Consider the following 21,720-nt stretch of genomic DNA (forward strand, 5'->3'; position numbering starts at 1 on the left):
CTGTGATAATTGCTACCGTATGCATCCATACACCTAACCCAAGTCAGTGTCCAAGAGGTCATGATCAAAAATCCACTGAAATGAGTGAAAATTTTTCTACTCTTTTTAATGGGCTTTGAATGAGATCTTGAAGCTTATACTTTAATGAACAACCAAATAGCTTTACATTTAAAGCCAGGAAAACAACCAGTGCAGGAACACAATGAGTACTTTTAACGGACACCAGATGGACAATTTTCAATCAGAATTAAATCACTGTCCTCAAGTAGAGACTACATTGTTTAAAAACTAAAAAGTCTTAAGATGAAGTATATCAATAATCTGAAAAAAGCATGACTCATCCCTAGCTTTTCTCTTCTCATCCTTATTGCACAAAAGCTTTTAAAAAATTGCTTTTGGTGTTTTCCTCCTGATTATAATGCTTGATCCCTCCATCACTGCTAAATGCATCTTCTTAAACCAAAAAATTTGCTAGAGCTGTACTGATCAAACAGAGCTGCAATTCGATTTGCTCTGCTCAAACAGGTCCTCACAGAGTCTCAGGTGCATCTCAGTTCTGCCAGAACCTTTCTGCACCTTTGATGTCCCCATCATATAATTGATACCTGAAACAAAGATGCATGCTGTCTTTAGCGTTGCAGGAGCAAAGCCTTCCTCTGCAACCTTTCCAGTATCTACAGAAATAAGTTATTTTAAGGATATTACGTAGGGGTGAGACAGAAAGGAACCATCGTGGCTCTGTCCCCTTGCCATTATGTTCTATTTAGTAACAACGCCACCACAAATGCCCCAGTGCACAGGTGAGCTCAAAACAGCACTGAACCTTGTTGAGGCACAATATATTCGCACTGGTGTAAAACTATCTAGGTCCCATAGTATGCTGTAACTAACAGACTTAATCAAGTTTTGAACAGGGATGGTGACATTTTCTTTCTGCAAAAAGGAAGGACAGAAAAATAGATGGTGAGAAAAGGAGGGCAAAAGCCATTGGGGAAATGGGATTGCAAGTCAAACCAAACCTATGCCACTATTTTGCTATATTTTCATTGTTATTATTATAATAGCAATCACACCTACTTTTTATAGCACACACACACCCCCTTTAAAAAATACTTCATGAACTATCAGAGGTCCTAGAAATTTAATTGCAATTTTTTAAAATGTTGTAGTTAAAGCAGAAAATATATGTTTCTAAACTCTCCTTTTAAACTCCATAATCCTGCATAAATATTTACAATAAAAACTATCATAAAAGCTGTGTATAGTGGGTGGGGAATAGAAATTGAGAAAGATAATTTTTTCTTTATTTTATGGGTATATTAAATACTAATTTTGGTTTCATTTTCTTTGCAGAACATTCACTTTGCCAGGACCACATCTAGTTTAGAACAGCATTTATCAAACATCCTTTGTGACCTTGAACACATGTCGGTTTTGAGGAGTACAGCATCCTGGTGAGGGTGATCCTACTGGTTCTTCTGGATTCTCCTGAAAGCTGCTGTGTTCTCCTCTTGACAGAAACAACTTGGGAAGTGCAGACTTGAGTCCAAAGCTTGGGAATGTTCTGAAAATAGGGGTTTGTACTCTGTTCATTTCTGTTTCTTTGAGATTTGTCACTCCTTCATTTCTATGTATTCTAACATGGAATTATCTATCACATTTTTTTTGAAACAAACACTGGAAATCTGTTCCCAGTGCTCTGTGGATCAATGCACCGTGGCCTCTTGGGAGCATGATGGAATGAAGTATGACAGGAAGAGGTGCAGGTTTTTTGAGATTTCCATATTTTTGAAAGCAGAATAGAAGTTGTTGGCTCCTTGCCATCGCCTTGTGTGTTTTTATGAATTTTTGGTTACATTTAAATTACCGGGGAAAAAAATAAACCAGTCAGAAGCAACCATTAAGGATACCAATAGATACTGTATCCTGTTCATGAAAACAATGTTTGAACAAAAGGGAAAACTAAACTCTGTTAAGCATAAAGGATGTGCTGGGCTTGTCTGTTAAAACTTGGCCTGAAGAGAGTGACTTCTCAGGTTGCTTTCACATGTTACTTGCTTTGTGGCATGCTTTGGGATATTAATGAGTGTTTGGCTAACAAGGATTTTGAAAGTGGTATCTTATTTGAAATTTAATTTAACTTGGAGCTCTGCTAATGTGTAACCAATTTAAAAAGCTTCTGGAGCTCAAGCTTAGCTTACTAGAAATGGGTAAAAGCATGGAAGACTGCTCAGTGTTCAAGTCCTGCTCTGGACTCAGTTGTGTCATCATTCAATAACCAGACTGATTACCAGCTGATTACCAACCATTTACCTCAGCATTGGCTTCTCTAGCACCTGGATCACCCCAGCATCACAGTCCTTTCTTTTTCTTTTCTTTTTTTTTTTTTTTTTTTTTTTTGGTGTGTGAGTTTCTTTAGATATTTAAGGTCTAGCAATAAGAGAGACTTTTTAAAATTTGTGCTTATATAAAATATATTTTAAAGACATCATCTAATGACAGTATGTGCTGAAGATAAAGTTGCTGCTTCATAAAGGTACTGAAAATAATCAAACACCTCTTTTTTTTTTGGTAAGACCATGTGCTGGTATTCACGTATTTGTACTGACAGACAGCTCAGATTTCATAATGAGAAATTATGGGAGAGAAATGGTAAATGAGCCATTTAATAGCCCCTATTCTACCTCAGAACAAAGACTACTGTTTATTTCTGTGCAAGAACAATGACCAATTAATATGTCCCATTATGGATTATGTCCATCACTGATCCCATTTTTGCTATTTCTCTGGCTATGGAGCACGGGACAGTATTTGGGCTCTGGCAATCCTAATGCTCAATGTCAATGAATAACTGCAGGAGAAAATAAGCCTGTGACAGAAATTATTCCAAAACTTATCAGCACTTTTGAGGACTTAATTAATTATATGGCAAAAAATGCCCCTTGAACAACACCACCCCCCACCAAGGCTGTGTAGGACATAATGAGCACATTACTTTCCTTCCCTGATTCTGCTGCTTTTAGCATTTTTCTGACAGTCTTACATTCCTGCCTGCCACTGCCCACAAGTATATTTCTTTGCTGCCCAGTTTTAGTCAGCAGAGGAGCCGTGCACTCACTGAATATGCGCAGACACGTGCATGTTTGCCAGATTAACAACCTCCAGGATCCCATTGGATCTGAGTTCCCCGCAGCGAGTAGCTTTTTACAGCAGTATTAGTGGGAGCCCCTTTGTGAATCCCAGCTCCACAAGGTGGCTCTCGATTTCTTTAAAAATACCACTGCGTTGGGGATTAAACACATCCGAGAATGATCTTGAGAACAATCTTCAGGGCTCTACGGATGCACAACACTATAGTGGAACCCAAGAACCCTTTAGTATGCTGTGTATTTTTCTTTCTGAAGCTGAAAACTAGACAAAGTCTGACACTGTTAAAGTATTACAATTTGAAGGAATGTTTCATGTTAGATGCTCGATAAAATCTGAAAAAGGAGGAAATAAAGGCATTATATGTGCCTGGAATGTGAGATGGGACATTCAAACACCCACTGCTTGCTCTGTTCCTTTGTAGCTGCTAAATCACTTTCTCTCCTAGAAGTGTCCTTCCCCTACTCTGTGTCTCTGTAGGATCAGGTTAACAGTCTCCAGGTACTGAGGGGTGCAACCTCTGCTCGTATGGACAGAGAGATAGCAGCTTGGTGCTCCTCAGGGAAGAGATCCTGACTTTGGAGGCCAGGGCCCACAATGAGGTCCTTACTTGACTCCAGCCAGGACTTCAGCATCGCGAAGGAGACCTCCCAAATCACTTCATTGCTGACCACATGCTAGCATGGCTTCAGATTACACGAGGAGGTTCAACCCAGAGAGTTTTACCTCCTAGAGCAGCTCATCCAAATGTGAAGCCTTCTCCTGTGGTGTGTGTCTCCAAACACCCCTGTTTGGGTGATCATCGCAGATGATTACCAGTGCTCTGTGGCGTGGAGAGTCACAGGTGAAACTGGAATGAGACTGTGGCACCGCAATGTACCTGTGCGAGATGGGCTGGGCTGCAGCACATGTGCAAAGCAGAAGCTGATGCCTCAAACCCCAAACTCGGTGCGTAAGACTGGATAAGTCTGCCCTCTCTCCTGGATGCAGTATCGCTGCTTTTGGTAGTCAAAAATTCAACTTCATGCTGCTCACATCCTAAGAACAGCTTAAGAAAACCTGAGTAAACTTTGGGGAAAAAAGTTATCTATTTTCTGTTGGTTTGGATGGCTGAGGTATGTTCAGGTTTTCCACAGCAGTGCTACAAATGTATTTTAAAAATAAAATTTAAGAACTGAAGCTGTATAATAAACACTATTGCAAGGCAATGCTGGGTGTGTCTAAACTGTAACGTTAAACTCATTCTTCTTGTCGCTTCCTTCAAAGCTCCACTGAGCTCAGCCCCTCCCTGGTTATCCTCCCCTGCCCAGCCTGCTGCAACCCCTACGCTTCGCTGCCGTTCCCACCTTTGTCCCTTCTCCTGCCGCCTCCTTGCACAACTGTGTCTCCGCGCCTTTGCTTCCACTGCACTTCTGCCTGGCATAGCTTTTTCCCTTGACCCTTTCTATAGTGTGATCTCTTCCAAAAATCAGTTAGAGCAGAGCCACCTGCTTCTCGTTTTCCTAATTTCCCTTTTGTTTTCTGTCTGCCTTTAAACATGAATCATTCTGTGGACAGATGGTACAAAAATGAAATTGTGAGTGCTAATAACTATGTATATTTTCCATAAACTTGAATCTGGCCTGTGTTCACCTGTACAATCTTTGGAGCAGTTGAAGTTGCTTTTCTCCTCTAACTCTTTGTAGTAGGTGTCTGACAATGGGTAAAGACTCTGGGGAAAATCTCTGCTACAGAAGTTTGTATCCTGGAGCCAGCACAATTTCATGAGCAATATCCCGAAGGATAGGCCAAGGGACATGTCTTTCAGTCCAATATGTATTTTTTATGTTTTCACATGTAGAAAGTCTGCAGTCAAGAACCAGAAATGTGGTATCAGCAATGGAACTCAGTTCATTAAAAATTCAAATCAATGGAAACAACAGGACATATTATTTATCTAAATCTCGAATCAATCTGACTACTATGCATAATGACCTTAATTAGAAAAGTGAGCCGAAGCAGGAAGACAGTCTGTCTCCTGGCTTTGAAATTATCATACCCCTATCAGTATGCTTGGGTAACTTGTAATTAGGGACAAAGGTTACACATCATTTTATATGCTGAAAAACCGGTTTTATACATGTCATTTCAAAAAATATTTAAGAAACAGATATAAGACTTGCTACCCCTATTAAACTTTGATTTTTTGCAACTAGATTACTAGTCTGCACTGATTAGTTGATGGTCTTAAGAAATACCCATGGAAACTTTCCATTTATATAGAGCCTGGGTACTAATAAGTAACTAGTAATATCAATGTTAGTATTTGTACAACTTCCCTTCCAAAGTTTGGTACCTTTTCATATCTCTGTTTCACCCACATAGAAAATGCAGCTCAGAAAAGCAGCACAGGTTGTCCAAAAGCAGAGAGTGAGTGCTTCCCTGTTCAAAAACTTTACTGGCATGTTACACTAGTATGCCCAGAATTACACCAATATAGTTCCCTGTGCAGTCACCACACTTTTCTTTTTGTCCTGCTTATCTTCATCTGCTGCCACTGAATACGAAGTGTTCTGGTTTTGACAAATTGGCAGAGTCCTGTGATTATGCTTTCTTTAACATATTTTTTGACCACCTTTAATTAGAAAACAAAAAAAAGTCCTAACTCCGAGGTCCTGCCTCATCAAAGCAGTCGCTTCCATGCTTAATTTAAACAAGTTCTTCAATTTCGTCAAGTCCCCTGAGCAGGCCCACTGCCTGCTCACAGCATCGAGTCACACACAAGCACCACTCTCAGCAGGAGCAATGCCTTATCTTCTGAACCGGAACACAGCTCCTCCTGTTCTATCACAGGTACATCTATCCTGTTTTTTTTTCAAGGTAGTATTTCATCTTAGAAAATAATTACAAAAAGATCAAACCTTTTCTGTCACACAAAATGGCCTTGCTTTCCCAGAACAGTATTTCCACAAACAAAAAATATGGAAATTAAAATCACAAGTAGGATCTGTTTCAGCAAAGTATTAGCTACATTTCTGTGAGGCTGACAATCACCTTTTTAACATGTCAGGAATTATATGCGTAATTTTCTTTAATGGGTGTTACAAATGTTCATCCCACACTGAAAAAAGATCACAGTTGGTATGAGTAATAACCTTTTTTTTTTCTTGAACATCAACAGTTCCCCTCTAGCCCTGTACATGTCCTCCAACATCAATGTAACCACAGCTGTCAAGGCAGCCTCACCTCTTTCTATGTATATTTTAGCTTTAATTTTTTCCCATGCTTTCACTTAGTGGACTTTTTTTTTTTTTTTTTTTTTTTAAAGGGGCCTAAACCTGTTCTCCAATTTTGTGGGCAAATTCATTGCAATAACAGATCTCAATGTTTAGACATCTTTAAACATTATTATTAGCGTACAAGAAATTAGAGACCTACATCGAGATCTGGAGGTTTGTTTTTTGTTTTTTTTTTTTTTAATTGAAAGCGAATTTCAAGTTGTGGTTTCCCTCATTCAAGGATCTCCAAGTACTTTACATTGTTAAATGAGTTCTTGCGGCCTCCTTTCGCACAGGCAGTAGCCGTCCCCCTTCCAACAGCTCCTGCACAGCCTGGGTTGCTGCCCGCCCTGCGCACCCATCCAGGGCAACCGGAGGGCAAGGACGCAGGAGCTCAGCGTAGAGACATGGCAGCGGGATGGGGCTGGACGGGCACGTGCCCCCTCTGCTCCCCAGGACACCGCAGTGGGGAAGTGACCAGTGTCCTCTCCCTCAGAGGGGAAGCACCCATGTCTCCTCAGTGAAGCGCCCAGTATCTATCCCCTCAGAGGTGAAGCACTTATGTCTCCTCAGAAGTAAAGCACCCCGTGTCTCCTCAGTGCAGCTCCCAATATCCCCTCAGAGGTGAAGCACTTATGTCTCCTCAGAGGTAAAGCACCCCGTGTCTCCTCAGTGTAACTCCCAATATCCCCTCAGAGGGGAAGCACCCATGTCTCCTCAGTGAAGTGCCCAGTATCTACCCCCTCAGAGGTGAAGCACCCATGTCTCCTCAGAGTAGCTCCCAATATCCCCTCAGAGGTGAAGCACCCATGTCTCCTCAGTGAAGCGCCCAGTATCTATCCCCTCAGAGGTGAAGCACTTATGTCTCCTCAGAAGTAAAGCACCCCGTGTCTCCTCAGTGCAGCTCCCAATATCCCCTCAGAGGTGAAGCACCCATGTCTCCTCAGTGAAGCGCCCAGTATCTATCCCCTCAGAGGTGAAGCACCCATGTCTCCTCAGAGGTAAAGCACCCCGTGTCTCCTCAGTGTAGCTCCCAATATCCCCTCAGAGGTGAAGCGCCCATTATCCCCTCCTCAGTGGAGCACCCCATGTCCCCTCAGTGGGGATGCGCCCACATTCCCTCAGAAAGGAAGGCCCCACGTCCCCTCATCGGGGAAAGGCCCCGTGCCCCCTCGGTCCCCTGCTGTCCCCCAGGGGCCGGCGTGGGCCCCTCGGCCACCACGGTGGGAGCGGCGCCGAGTCACGCTGCCTGCCACCGCCACCCCAAGCTGCAGCGGGGAGCAGAGGTCCCTCAGCGCCTTCCAGCCACCCCGCCGAGAGGAGATGGGAGGACGGGACGAGGCCCCGGGGCGCCCGGCGGCAGACGGCGCTGCCCCCGCCGGCCACAGCTTTGATCCGGCAACCCGCCCGAGGCAGCCAGGCCGGAGGTGCCCGGCCCCGAAGCGGCCCGGAACGCAAGTGCCCGGGCTGGCGTTTCCAGGCCGGCCCGAGGCGCAGGCGCTCGGCGCGGTTGCGGTGCGGCGGGGCCCGGGGCGGCGGCCGCCATGGACGAGGAGGCCACGGTGGGGGCCGGGCGGCTCCGCGCCGCGGGCGGCGGTGGGGGCGGCGGGTTTCGCTCGGCCGGCGGGCGCTGGCGGAGCGCGGTGGCGGCAGCGGCCGCGTGGGAGGCGCTTCCCCGCCGGGCGTTCAGCGGCTGCGGGGTCCGGCGGCGCTCGGCGGCTCCGGCGCGGGCAGAGGCGCCGCTGGGCGCTGCCTGCCCCGGCCCGGCCCGGCCCGGGACCCTCGGCGTGGCGGCCGCGGGGCCGGTGCCTGGCCGCCGGCGGTCCACGGAGCCGAAGGGAGCTGCCCGCCCCCGCCACGCTCGGTGGGGTCCTTCTGAAAAAGCCGGATTTTTAAATCTGTTGGGTTTCCTCTTTTCTCCTTCCTTCTCCAGTTTCTCCGGGAAGTCTCCCTTTCTCCCAGTACATCTCTTCGACGACTTGTGCAGGCTTTCTTCCACTGCATATGTTTCTTCACAGTTTTAGAAATTTACTCTTCATCTCCTGTATTTTCCTTCTTGTCTCTGCTTCCATTTCTGATGGGTGTTTTTTTTCAGGCCATGTCATGTGTGTGCTCAGGTGTGGGTTATTATTCACCGTGTTCTAATGTTCACATACTCAAGAGCTGGTGCTTGCCAGCTGAAATTATTTGTTCAGAGTTATCTATGACTGATAGCAAAAGCTATGATTACTTGTTATCAACCAGAGATAACATAAAGGTCATAAATATTCTCCTCTATGAATAATCTCAAAAGCTGTGCAGTAGCCTAGTAATAGTGCTATTTGTTTTACTTGAACACACGTGAAACTGTTATTTTTGTTTTCCTTTTAGAGAGATTTTAATGAACGCTGTGTCCAGTGTTCAGACGTGAACTGGGGTCTCACTGATGAAGGCAAATTTTATTGCAGATCTTGCCACAATGTTACTGAGGTAAAAAGCTAAACTACTGGCCTTGGAAGGGGTTTATTTTGATTGCTTCTTGGGTTTAAGAAAATGTTAGATTTTCCTGCTTGGCATTAGGAGTTAAAGGCAGTATTGTGATTCTTCCTTTTTCATTACAGTGTTTAAAACTAATGTTCCTTGAAATCACAGAATTTAAAATGAGCCATCTTAAGATGCTAAGTTGTTGTAGCTGTAGTACTAGCATGCTGTCTAGATGCCTTAGAAGTATTGCCTGGGTGTTGCTGCACATTAGGACAGTAACAGTGTAGGCAAACCCTGATGCACGTCACCTCTATGTCTAGGATAGTAATTTTCTATTTTTGCAATTTCCGAATGAAAAGTTCGGAATGTTCTGTCTCCCTTGAGTTGAGGAAATTTGAGTAAGTTCCTCCACTGTGTTTTATGATATTTTATGATAATCTATGCAAGTTAGGCCTGGGGTTTTTCTTGCTAATATATATTCCTGTTTTGCAGAAAACTAGAGAAGTTGTAAACACTGATTTTATTTCTAATTCAAGAGTCCAGACAATCTCCAAAAGTTTAAGAAAGCGAGAAGAAACTGGTATGTATGAGTTTCTCTATTTTGCACAAGTGGCCGTTCAGCCAGGGTTCACGTAGCCCGTTATGTCTTTGATGGTGACCAAAAGCAGATGGCTAGGAAAGGCTGTAAAAATGGGAACAAAATACGCCCTCCAGATACTCTCGCAACCTTCAGCAGTCGCTTTTGGTGACTTCTTAAGCCACAGGTGACCTCTGTGATCCTGATGGTGGGTTTTTTTGGATTGAACGGAGCTGTATGTTACTTACTGCTGCTTTGATTTGTGGAAGCCAGTACTTACTGAAGATACTGGTGGCATGCATTCAGATGTGGTGTTTGCTCCTTGCTTGTGATGGCTATCACAAAACCAGGAAGTTGTCTGTCTTCGTGAGATGTGACGGTGGTCCAGCTCTTAAAATGTCAGTCTGGCTTGCATTACAGGTACTTGGCCCTGTAACCTACACACAAACCTACATGGAAGATTTCATGCAGTTACAATGGCTAAACCAATATTACATCTTTCATCCAGAGTCAGTTGTATACTCTTAATTTCATTATTCAGAAGAATAGTAGTCATTACGTATGATGATACATGCTATAAGGATGTTATGGTAAGGCTGCTGCTGGAGCTATGTATGTATACTGTGATGGCTGGATAGGTGTTTTACTGTTGTGGCCACTTTCAAAAAGCAAAAGTGCTAAATGAAGTATGGGGCTATTTTTGATACGCTCTACTGCGGTGACAGTGGATTACTGCATCCCCTTGGAAAGAGCAATTGTGTGGATGTGAAGGGAGAAGTTAAAAGGGAAACAACCTTAACACCTCCACTTGTCTTTGTCCTGTATTGCTGCTAAAGTCTGAGCTGTGTACCACTTCATGCTTTTCATTTCTCCTGTTAGGAAGGTCATTAGCCATCTCACAGACTTATTAAGAAAGAAATCCGTAGCTTCACACAGTCACTTCTGTGAGTGTAGTTACATTATATTATGGCAGCTTATTTTCATGTATTTATAAGAGTGAGCTCTATCTGTGGTTATCGGTTAAAGCCAACATCATTAGAGCAGGGCAGAAGCTTTGGGCAGATAACTTCCAAGATGGTAAGATGCACGTTGTGATTGGAAGGAAAAATAATTAACAGGTGTGCAGGGAATGAAAAGGAAGTTGAGAAGTGCAGAGAAAATTTCTAAGACCAAAAGCCTGTAGAAAAGGAGTTGTAAATATAGAGGTAAGGGTGAACAGTAAACGTAATGCAGTCTGAGGGAATAGTGAATAGATGGGAGCAGGCTGACTCATGAAATTCATGCTGTGCTGAGATTTGCTAGAAGCTTGGAATATCTGAGAAAGTCTCTTTCATTTAAAAGTGTATGATTCTGTGGGAGAGAATGGTGAAGAATATGGTGATATTGGTTGGGTTTTGCCTGACTCACCACCATAATGTGTTCCAGTTTTCTGTGCCGGCGATGGGAAAGAAATTATTGTATTTCTTTTTTTAATGACAGGTTCTCAGTTATTTTAAAACTGGTCACTTAACAACTCTCCACTCAAATACAGTGCCACACTAGAAGTTATAGTGAAATATATTATTGGGGAAATGTGTGGAGAACAGTGCTTGTTCAGCAGCTTTTCTTCTTGATTAAAACTGTGAATAAGTGGAAGTTAGTGGAGTATTCAGTATAGCTGGTCCATGCTCTAGGATCTGAAATTATTAAATAGAGACACATGTACCTGGCCTGATACCAAGAGAACAAAATGTTAAATGGAAATAAGTGTGCATAAGGTTAACAAATAAAAAAATCAAAACAGTATAAACAAAAAAAAACATACTTTTTTTTTTTTTTACTTAGATGGAAGCTGTGAATGGTATGTTTGTGAAGGCTTTCAGTTTGTTATCAAGAAACAAGCTGAAGCTTTACAAGCATTAGGAGTATGTCCACAAATGAAGGTATGTAGGTGTCCGTGTGAGTTGTATGTGCTGTGTGTGAGTTACAGGAGGTGTTATTTTAAAAGACTGTAATTTTTAAAGTGAATCAAACAACTCCCTTTTTAAAAACATTGAGCATATGGAAACAAACTTAGCTTCTCTGCTAATTTTAAAACATAGTTTATAAATGACAGTTAATAAAATTAGAGCTGGAACATTATTCAGATTCCTGAGTTAGAAATTACCCTCTGTTCTCTCAGCAATTAATGGTCTTGCAAACTTTGTGCTAATCACTATCCATTTGTGTTTATCAGGATGAAGTTCTGTGGAATTTTTGGAGGTGTTACCTACAGAAGAGTGAACAGGCATACTGTAACAGACCGGCTAGGGAAACTGTCAAAACATCATCAGTAAGTGAAAAGCCCAAATCCCATGAGATGTTTGGTATCTTTTTAAAAAGCAACAACTGAAACTTCCTTTGTTCAAGCTACATATCTAGCTTGTGTTAATGTCATTTCAGTAGGAAGGATGCCTTCTAAACAGGGTTCCACATGTCCATTTTGTTGTTCTGTTTATTTCCTATTTCAAGACACAAATACTTCCCTGAACATGAAAAACTATTTAAAAGTGTTGCTTTGTCTTGGCATAAATAGTCAGTAGATAGAACAGAAATAACAATACAAAATGCATCATCAGCTACCATCCTTTCCTGCCTGCTCTCTTGAAGTTACTTACTTTATCAAGCATTGATTCTATGTGTTGTCAACTTTCTGGTCACTGTAGCAGACTGAAATGTAATGTAATCACTAGAAGTCTTTTTATCTTGAGAAATCCTTTAAAAATACATTTTTTTGCTGTGTTTCTTTACGTACTGGTGATTCATAAAGTAAAGATGTGAACAGTTTGGGTTTAAACTTAATTCACTGTTGATCTTGCATCTATCATGTTTTATTTGGTTTCTTCAGATTGAAACAGTAGCTAACAGTAGGTAATACAATGACTTATTTACAAAAACCAGGTATGCGATAGCAGTACTGATGTGGACAGTGAACCAGCAGGACCTAGCCACCTTCACTTGTCTCTCTCTGAAAGTGAGGGGGATCAACAGACTGATTGCAGCTTTGTCTCATCAACTAGCAAGGTCTCAGGTAGGAGCAATGAACTGAACTCTCTGGGAACCATTTTTATGTAGTTTTTAAATATAAATAAATATATATAAAGTGTATTTTTATACAATGAATTGGAGGAAGTGGTTGGAAAGTGTAAAGTTTTAGGTCCAGTTTGACACTAGACTACTTCATATTCTAGCAGAAATAGACGATTTTCCCCCCCAGCCTCTACCCAAGGAGATGAAAATTGAACAGGACCTGGAAATACAGTGGGAAATGCAGGAGGAAGTTCTGTTTTATAGCAGGTTTGCTCCATGCCTCCTGTTTGGAGTGGGAAAAAATTGCTATTATATCTGCAAAGCTATATGTTCACAAACACAGTAGCTTTAAAGAATAAGCACTTGTTTAGTTAATAGCAGAGCTGTCAGTCATGGCTTTGATGTTAAAAAACCTGAGTTTGTTCTTTTGAGGGGGTGGGGGGAGAATATTTTTTTTTTTCCTGTCCCATAGATATATTTAGCTTTCTAATTTTTTCCTTAGAGTATTTTTGGTATTTCTGTATCTTTTGTCTTGGCGTTCCTCTTACTATTTTCCCTATAACCCCTCCTATCAAAATCTTCTTTTAGCATTGCATCAGTTTCTCCCTTCTGTTCACAATATCAACTTGAAAATATTTACAGAATGCTAAACATTTTTTTATTAAAATGTTACAGAAAATTGGAGTGTTTGGTGCTGCTGGGCAAGTGTAATGCCTGACAATGCTGCGATGTCTGATACTGGAAATGCATTTCAAGGCACATTTGAAAGCTTTTGCTTGTGTTTTAAACTTCTCATGTTTTTTTTCTTTATTCTTTGCTTGCCTTTTCCTTCTTTGTTTCAGTGTTTCTTTTTCCCTTGTTATATATTATCCCCTTAATGTCCCATTTCTGTTCTTCTATGGTCTTGTCTGTCGAGCCTCGGAAGAACGCAATCTTGTTCTTTCACATTTATCTTTAAAGTCCAGAAATGATAATAGAATGAGAAACTTGATCTGCAGCAATTAAAAAAAAAATTAAGACATTTTAAAAAATCCAAACAGAATGAGAGGGAAAAAGGTGCAGAAATGGTGATACAAATATTTGTGAATACGATGCAAGTACTTTTCATCCTTATATATTAAAATGACAAAATTTTCAGGTAAAGAGTCACTGTGTGTTTGTATATGTGGCAGATCTTGGGTGTTACACAAATATATATTATATGAAGAGGAAAGAATTGAGTGGCAATATTCCACTGAATTTTCTTCCCCTTTTTGATGTTTAGAGGAACTTCTTTCTTCCGTGGTATTTGTGCCTTTTATAGTTATGTTTCTTAGAGTTTTAGAACAGCTAGACAGTCTTAAGATAAGCTGTAATTTAATGTGTTCTTGGTGTGTTGTTTCAGAGAGTGAATGCAGCTTTAAGTACTCATACCAATTTACCTAAAAGCATTTAAAATTTAGAGTTCAGTGATACTTAAAGTGCATTTTGGTGAAATCAAGCAAACAGAAATAGTTTTGTATATTGAAATTTAACACAAACAATACTAAAAGTGTTGTAGTCAATTATAATTTCTCATGAAGGTTCATAAGTTTCCTTTTCTGTGCTGTTTTTACTGAGCTGTTACTGCTGCAGACTGGAAACTTTAATACTCTTTTTTTCTTAAGAGGCTTGTCCAACTGGCAAGCGTTTTTTTTTGTTTTGTTTTGTTTTTTTTGTATAGGGTTAATAGCAAATTCCACTGAGTATAGCACTGAGATATTGCTAGAGAAGCCTATTAAACTCTTCAATTATTAGATGTGTGTAATTGTGTGTTGTCATGCCTTGCATAACCTGGAAGAAATAAAAGGAAATTGTGTGCCATCATTAAGGCTACAAATATAATGAGGATTATTTTAAATTGAGTTGAATGTGAAATTAATAAAGAGGCTTCAGTCGTGAAGCTGTCTTTAAGCACAAATATCCATGTAAAAGGTGAAACTGCTGGCTAAAAGGCTTAAGTGATGCTGCTGCTTTTGTTCTCTGACACACCTATAGGTGATAGACCTTGCAGGATGCTCTCATCTAGACCCTGTCTTTGTACCGGGTGTATGTTTGAGCCGGTTCTTTTAACCCGCCGCTGTGTCCCTGGTGCTCCTGGCCGCCGGTTTAGGAGCCGGTAGGTGGCATCAAAGACCGGTTCTGGCTCAGGAACACAGTATTTGCAGTCTCTTCATGCCGGGTGTCAGTGGGTGCTGGACCTCTACTGCTGACCACTGTCACCTTACAGGCTTGGCTGTCACCTGCCAGCATAACCATGGAGCTGCCAAGCACTCTGAAGTTTTAAACTGCTTTTTGCAGGTTGCTTGCCATGGCCCTGCAGCTCCCAGCTGGGGAGCCCTTGCTGTTCCTGCCTGAGCAGCTGAACAGTCTGTGGGGAAATTCAGTGAGAGAATCTACAGAATCAGTGCTGATGTATTGTGCTGGTGTGCTTTAAGTGCATTTTCATCTCTTCTGGCTGGGTCATGATGTAGAGAAGAAAGGCTTTTATGTTTTTCCTTCTTCCTTCCGTGAAGAACCAGGTTTCACTGCTGAAAAGGTTCCTAACCCCTAAAACACTCTACTAAACTACATTTCTCATTGCTGCTTCTCTTAGTTTTTAGGGATTTATCTCAGTAAGGAAGTAGGGAAGTCTGGTTGTTTGTTGTTTGGGTTTTTTTCACCCTCTATACCATTTGCTAAATTTTGTTCTCAAAGTGTTTATTTGTCATTGCATTAGATATTCTTTTTTAAAGTATATCTAATGTTTCCACAGTTACAGATTATATGGCAGATGGATACACACCTTAACCTCAGAAAAATTTCTGCAACGTAAATAATTTTCTCATTACAGTCTTGAATCTGCTGAAGTTTAAAACTCTGTGTTTTCATCCCCAATTATGAGGCATTAATTTAAGTACATCAAATTTTCCTCTGTTTCCTCACTGTTCTCTCAAGTGGAAAATAGTATTTCCAGCTCATAGAACTCCAGGTTTAAGTGTAGTTCCCAACAAATGGTCTGTTTTGATGGGTACCAGAGGGATTTCTGTCTCTTCATATGATCCAGTGTCTTAGTCAAGTGAAGTAGCAGTTTATGAAACAGGTTGTCATATTGTGGTAGATGAATAGAGTTAAGCTGTTTAGTAGGAAAGTATACAAACTACCAAACTACTCAAAGTAATGATTTCAAAGTGTTACTACTTGCTGAACAAGGGTCCTTGTATGTTCCTTTGTCTTGTTTTCTGTATACCATGGATCATGTGTAATATCAATTTTATTTTTTTTTTTCTGTTTTTAACATAAACCCAAGAAACCACCTCTGTGTGCTCTGGATCAGTAGATGGTAGCTTGTATTTAAAGAAGCAGCCAAAGGGAAAACTGAGGATGACGATGCCAATGACCCTTTCACTGTGTTACATGTCATTACTCTGGTTGAGAGAACCCATGACATTATCTGAACTCTTAAGGTATGAATAGTCTAGTGAAATATTTGTTGCTTTTATAAATAATACATTTTTTTTTAAATTAGATGTCTACTATTGCCCTCTTACTAATTTGCTCAGTAATATTAAGAAGTTCTCTATATTTATCTGTCTTGTCTTTTCTTTGACATAACAATTTGTGCAGCTGCTTTTGGAGAACGTTCTCCTCTGTTGCTTGCAATTAATCTCAAAGACCTGTAAGGGAGAAGGTTTTGGTGCTAAAGAAGCTTTTTATTCTCCTTCAAAATTTCTTAAGATTCCCTGGAGGTGTGCATGGTTACACTTTTGCTATATTTGCTGTTGTCAGCATGCCAGAATTAAATGAGTAAACATTCTCCAGGACTTACATCAGTGTCATCATACAAACAATACCAGCAGTATGTAGTGATCTGAAAGGTAGGTAAGTAGCTTCACACAGTGGAGTTGGGCACAGAAACTAATATAGGAAGTCCCTTTTTGTTTTCGTATCTTTGTAATTATCAGAGTTCAGAATAATAAAGCTTTTAATATAGTAGAAATGTTCTAATGATAGGGTTTGATGCTAAAGGGAGACAGTGAAACTATTTCTGACAATGCAGTTCCCTTCTGCCCCCTACAACAAGGCTATGAACACATTTCTTATTTAATTAAGGAATGAAAAAAAATTAATCAACTTTTCTTGTTAGCAATAAGTATTTTAAATCAGGCCCAAATGGTTTAAATTCAGAAATTCTTAGATTTTCCTTGAAAGACCTTATATACACTGATACTACTTTTAACAAGTGTTGAGATATTGGGTACTTCTAAAAAGATAATGAAAAGATATTATTTTGCCAAAATTTAAGGAACAGAAAGACTCAAGTAACTGTACGTTGGCAAATCAAATTGAAAACTTGGACAAAATAAAAGAAAAACTGAATCAGAATTTAGTTGATACAGTAGATTTCAGTTCTTTTTATTTTTCAAATATATAACCTGTGAGCTAAAAGGCAATGCAATGAGTATATCATCCCCCACCTGTGGTGCACGTAAGTGTGGTGAATGCAAGGGAAGTTTACTCCAGAGCCTGATTTTCCATCACGGCCCCTCTCCCCTTGGAGTGCCAACTTCCACCTGCGCTTTTCTAGCTTTGTACAAGCTTTCCGAGAAGGATGGATATTGAAGAACACTCTTTTGCAAGTACTGTTAAAAAAAGGGGAGGTTTGTATATCTCAGAGTACAGTAGTTAATACTAGCTAATTTATTTCTATGCAAAACAACATTTAGCCCCTTGAATTGAACTTTAGGGGGGTGGCTGTTGCCTCCATCGATCAGAATTGAACAAACCATTGCATATTTGCATAACTGGATATGCTGTTGCATAAAAGGTGCTTGTAAAATGTTCGGTAAAATGCCACAGTATTCAGAATTCAATCTAGCATCCTGCAATACAGAAGTATGTATTGAGCAGATTAAGAAATAGAACTCAAAAGTAGTTTTCAATAACAGGATTTATTACTGACTGCTATCTTCCCAAGGAAGTTCTGTGGGAGTCAGAACTACTGTAGCATACTCTTTATTTTTGTCAATTATTAGAAAACAAATATATAAATCCTGTCTGATAATGTTTGTATATGGCAAAAATCCAAGTAGTAAATTACAATTACTGGACAGAGCAAATGGTTCACAGTGCAGAATTACTGATTAGCCCATCCTGTTAAGAGAGAAACAATAAAATCATCTGTTCTTTGGTTACTTTATCTTGGAAACTGTCTCTGGAAAGCACGTGGGGTCATATGAAGCAAATACATCCTCAGAAGTTCCTGTCTTGGTATGATGGTGTGGTTTGAAAAAAAACAACAACAACAAAAAAATCTGACTGTTAAAGTCAACTGTTAAGAGGAAAGGTAGATTGTGTTGTTTGCATATTAATGGTATATTGTTGTATTTGGCAGTTTAAAAACTGAGGACTTCAGAAAAGATCCAGGAAAATGATTCAGAACCTGGAGAACATCCTTTGTACTGAGATCCTTAAGAGATAATCACATTTGCTTGAAAGGATTTAGAGGAAACATGGTAACAGTAAAAATAGCTAGAAAATGAAAAGGGGGAAAAAAATTAAGTACCAAATATAGCACAGAAAGGCATAATGAGAAACTAATAATTGTAAATTGAAAAAAGATGATTTGAATGAGAAGATATCTTTTAATTAGATACAATTTATGGGTGTAATAGTTTTAAAGGTGGGTAAATTGGAATGATGTGGTGACTTGAAATGCACTGAACATATGAACTGAATTAAATGCAGAAAGTGATGTTTAAAAGAATGTCATTTGTATTGCAAAGTTCTACCATGATACGATAGTTATATAAGACCATAATTACATTATCGTGCTTCCCTCCCTACCCTTAAGGTCTTTGCCTTTCACAAGTTTGATGGAGAAGGGGAAAGAATTTTAGATTGCATGAACTACCATAAAACACTTGTTTTCTAACTTCTGAATACTTAAGTTTAAAAAAAATCAGACAATGTTCCCATTTTTTGCATGCATTAAGATACACAGATCAAAATAACGACAGACAGGAGATGAAAATCATGCAGAGAAAACATTAAGTATTCAGCATTGCCTTTTAAATCTTTATAGGCAAATTGTTTTATTTAAACCAGGTGAATTACAGTTGTGCTCGAAGTTCTGCCTTGTTTTTTCCTCAGTTTGGTTTTCTCCCTACCCTGAAGTCAGCTGACTACCGCTCCTCCCTTGTGATACATGCTTAGGCACCATGGTAGGGCAATCTGCCAGCTTTTAAAGGATTTACAACACCAAAAATATACTCCTCCTTGCTACTTGACACACTTAACAGAAAGACACTACAATTACCTCCTCTGACAGGGACATTTTGGTTTAAAAATAATATTTTTAACAACCTTCTACTCAAGTTGATGCAACACATTAAATCCTTTTCCATTGTGAATAGCCTCACAGTACTCCATATGCTGTATATTATTTATCTAAATAATGAATAAAATTGTTGGCTTGTGGAAAAAGTTTCAAGATGCTAGACTTTGAGATTCTGAGAACTAATGCCTTTCAAGTGAGGTTATACCGAGCTGTGCTGGCAAGACCAAACTTGTAATCAGTTTGTGGCATTGCTGTGTGGCTTTAACAGATGCATCATTTCCTTGTAGCATGCCGAGGACCTAGGATTTTTTTAATTCTTGCACCTTACTAATATATGCTGCTGCTGTAATTAAAAGAACATGGTCTCTGTACTGTATCTGCCAGTCAAGTTTTCAAGCATTTCACTGATACAACATAATATTACAAGTGTTTTTATCATCTGTCTGTTAAATGAAAGGTTTGGAAGAACAGCAGACAGAAGAAACTGTTCTGAAGTGCTATTCCAAATCTGGGGTTTTGGAGTAAGTGTTAAAAAGCTGAATCATCATCACATTATATTCATAACAGGGTATTTATGCTGTTTCATGTATTTTTAGAACATAAAAACAACTCTTAACCTGAGAGCGAAAAGCATTCTTTGTACGGAGACAGTAATTTCAAGCTAGGAAAGATGTCATTATTTTTTAAACAGTTGCAGTGCTTTGACTTGATACAGCCAAGTTTGTGAAAACTTTTTTTTAAAAAACAAAACAAAACATTTTTATTGTCTCTTGCAGTGTAAGGATGTGGCTCCAGCATCAGTTTAAGCTGATCTGAGTTTGTTGCTGTGGTCCTGCATAAACATTCCTGCTCTTTCTCTTGCTCTGGGTACTAGCATTCATCCAGTTCATGGTGCATTAGTTGAAGGCAGTAAATCTGCAGAAAACTAATTTTGCAAAAGAGAGTTTCACCAGACATTTTAGTGCAAGTTAATTTGCTTCGCCGTAGTCCCTTTCCACTTTCTGCTGGCAATATTTTTCTTGCAGTCGGCTGAGTCTGGAAATCTGTCTGGTTGAAATCAAACCCTGGAAAACAAAAGACCAGTTTTCAATCTAATCCTCTGTCTGAGAAGTCACACAAGTGCTTTTGTCAGCAGGGAGGAGTGTGTGGCAGAGGACTGAAGGGAGGGTGGGATTTCCCATTTCAGAGGCAGCAAGCTGTTAGGGTGGTTTGGCTGCAATCACCACTACACCACACCCGGAGGAAGGTCTTGATTGTTTGTCCTCTTCCAGCTGTTGCTGTGCTGGCTCAGGAGGTTGCTGCTCTCTGTGTCTTGGTACCAGCTCTTCCGATCTGACAGCTAATTGTGTGATTGCGCTTCAACACGTGTCAGCCAAAGCTTATCAGCTGAGCCAGTAATGGGTCACTGTTGCTGAAAGAGGAAGGTCTTGCTCTCCTTTCTTCTCTCATCCTGCCTGAGTGATGCATCCCCTTCCCTCTGCCAGCTCTTGCACTTGCCATCCGTGAGCCTCCTCAGTTTGTTAGATGGCAGGAAAGAAGCCCTTCTTTCTGTCAGTAGGGTAAGGGATAGTCTTTTGCTGCTGCTGGGTTACGTTTGTGGAGGAGGATGATGAGCAACAGGAGCACACGGCCAGACCGGGAGGGAAGTGCTACTCGTTGTGCTGAGCTTTTAGGTTGGCTCAATCCATTTTGTGAAACTGTACCTCAGGTTTAAGTTCCTCCGTTTAGTGCAGGTGACCTTGACTAAAATGAGCTGAGGAACCGGCATGGAAGCGGCTCAGCAGATCAGGTGGGACAGCAAGGACAAGCGACTGGTGCTGGGCTTGGGCGATAACTTCACTGGGTGTGTGGACCAGTGCACATCTCCACCTGGGGTGGGGAAATGCTGTTTACACTGGTTGAGGAAAGCTACTGAAATTTCGTGAGCAAAATGTACATCACGCAATTTGATTAGAAAGGATTGTGCGGCGATTTTTACATCTCAAGAGACTAATATGCAGAGTTTCAGAATAAAAAGTATTGGGCAATGTGATTTTTCAGATTGTTATTATTTTTCAGAAATCGTTATAAATGATGGGTTAATTCTAACAGTTTTGATTAAGGAATGCATTTCCCATTTTAATCACAGTTTGAATTCAATTTTTTAATTAAACTGAAATTTCGGTTAGTGTTTAAAAAATAGGATATAACTTTAAACTTTGTGGTAACTAGCCTTTAGAATTTTAATCGACTTCAATAGATACATACTACATAACATGTATGAAGTGGTGATTAGGGCACTGGACTAGGAGAGGGAAGGTGAGTTTATGAATGGCCGTAGGCTCAGGAGGGAGGTGAATCCTCCACAACGCTGCACTGTCTGCCTTGCTTTTGTTCTTTTTTTTTTTTTTTAAAAAAAAAAAAACTCCAGACATTTTGAATGAAAGTGGCAGATTGCTGTGCTTTATGAGGAACTTGGTGTTTCAGCTTGTGGGATTGGATCCAGCTAGCAATTAAGTGGTTAGGTACTGCCCTGCACTGGGAGCTTCCAACCAAGAAGTTGCTAATCTGCGTAGCAAGATCAGAGAGATACTGTGCACCTAACACAACTGGCAAGAGAGAAAATTGTTTTCAGATCTCTAATATTATTTAAAGAACAGGGTCTTCTCTATTTGAAATGTTAACTTAATCAAGTTTAATATACTCTTGTAACAGAATTGTTTTGGAGGACACAGGAAGGCCATTCTAGTTTAGTCCTATGGGAGACCACTAATACACTTTAATCTGGACTGGGAATAGTGTTTGTTCCCTTGTGAGGATCCATGCTTGTTCAGTGCTTGCTTTGCCTGGTCTGAATGTCAGCTACGAAGCTAGATAAGAGCAGGGGTTTGGTGTGATAGTGGCTTTTTATT

At 40.4% G+C, this 21,720-nt stretch overlaps 1 protein-coding gene across 1 annotated transcript in view; it reads left to right on the plus strand.

Moving 5' to 3' along the window:
• Window positions 1-7,677: 7,677 nt before the first annotated feature.
• Window positions 7,678-21,720, plus strand: part of TAF1B (TATA-box binding protein associated factor, RNA polymerase I subunit B) — a 50,847-nt gene continuing 36,804 nt past the window's right edge. The window contains exons 1-7 of the mRNA XM_042803247.1: window positions 7,678-7,966; window positions 8,775-8,873; window positions 9,360-9,447; window positions 11,269-11,366; window positions 11,660-11,755; window positions 12,364-12,493; window positions 15,800-15,956. Coding sequence (XP_042659181.1) covers window positions 7,949-7,966; window positions 8,775-8,873; window positions 9,360-9,447; window positions 11,269-11,366; window positions 11,660-11,755; window positions 12,364-12,493; window positions 15,800-15,956 — 686 coding nt within the window. The 5' untranslated portion in view covers window positions 7,678-7,948. The remainder of the gene's footprint in view (window positions 7,967-8,774; window positions 8,874-9,359; window positions 9,448-11,268; window positions 11,367-11,659; window positions 11,756-12,363; window positions 12,494-15,799; window positions 15,957-21,720) is intronic.

Source organism: Tyto alba, unplaced genomic scaffold (genome assembly GCF_018691265.1).
Source record: "Tyto alba isolate M040663 unplaced genomic scaffold, T.alba_DEE_v4.0 Super-Scaffold_40, whole genome shotgun sequence".
Lineage (NCBI taxonomy): Eukaryota > Metazoa > Chordata > Aves > Strigiformes > Tytonidae > Tyto > Tyto alba.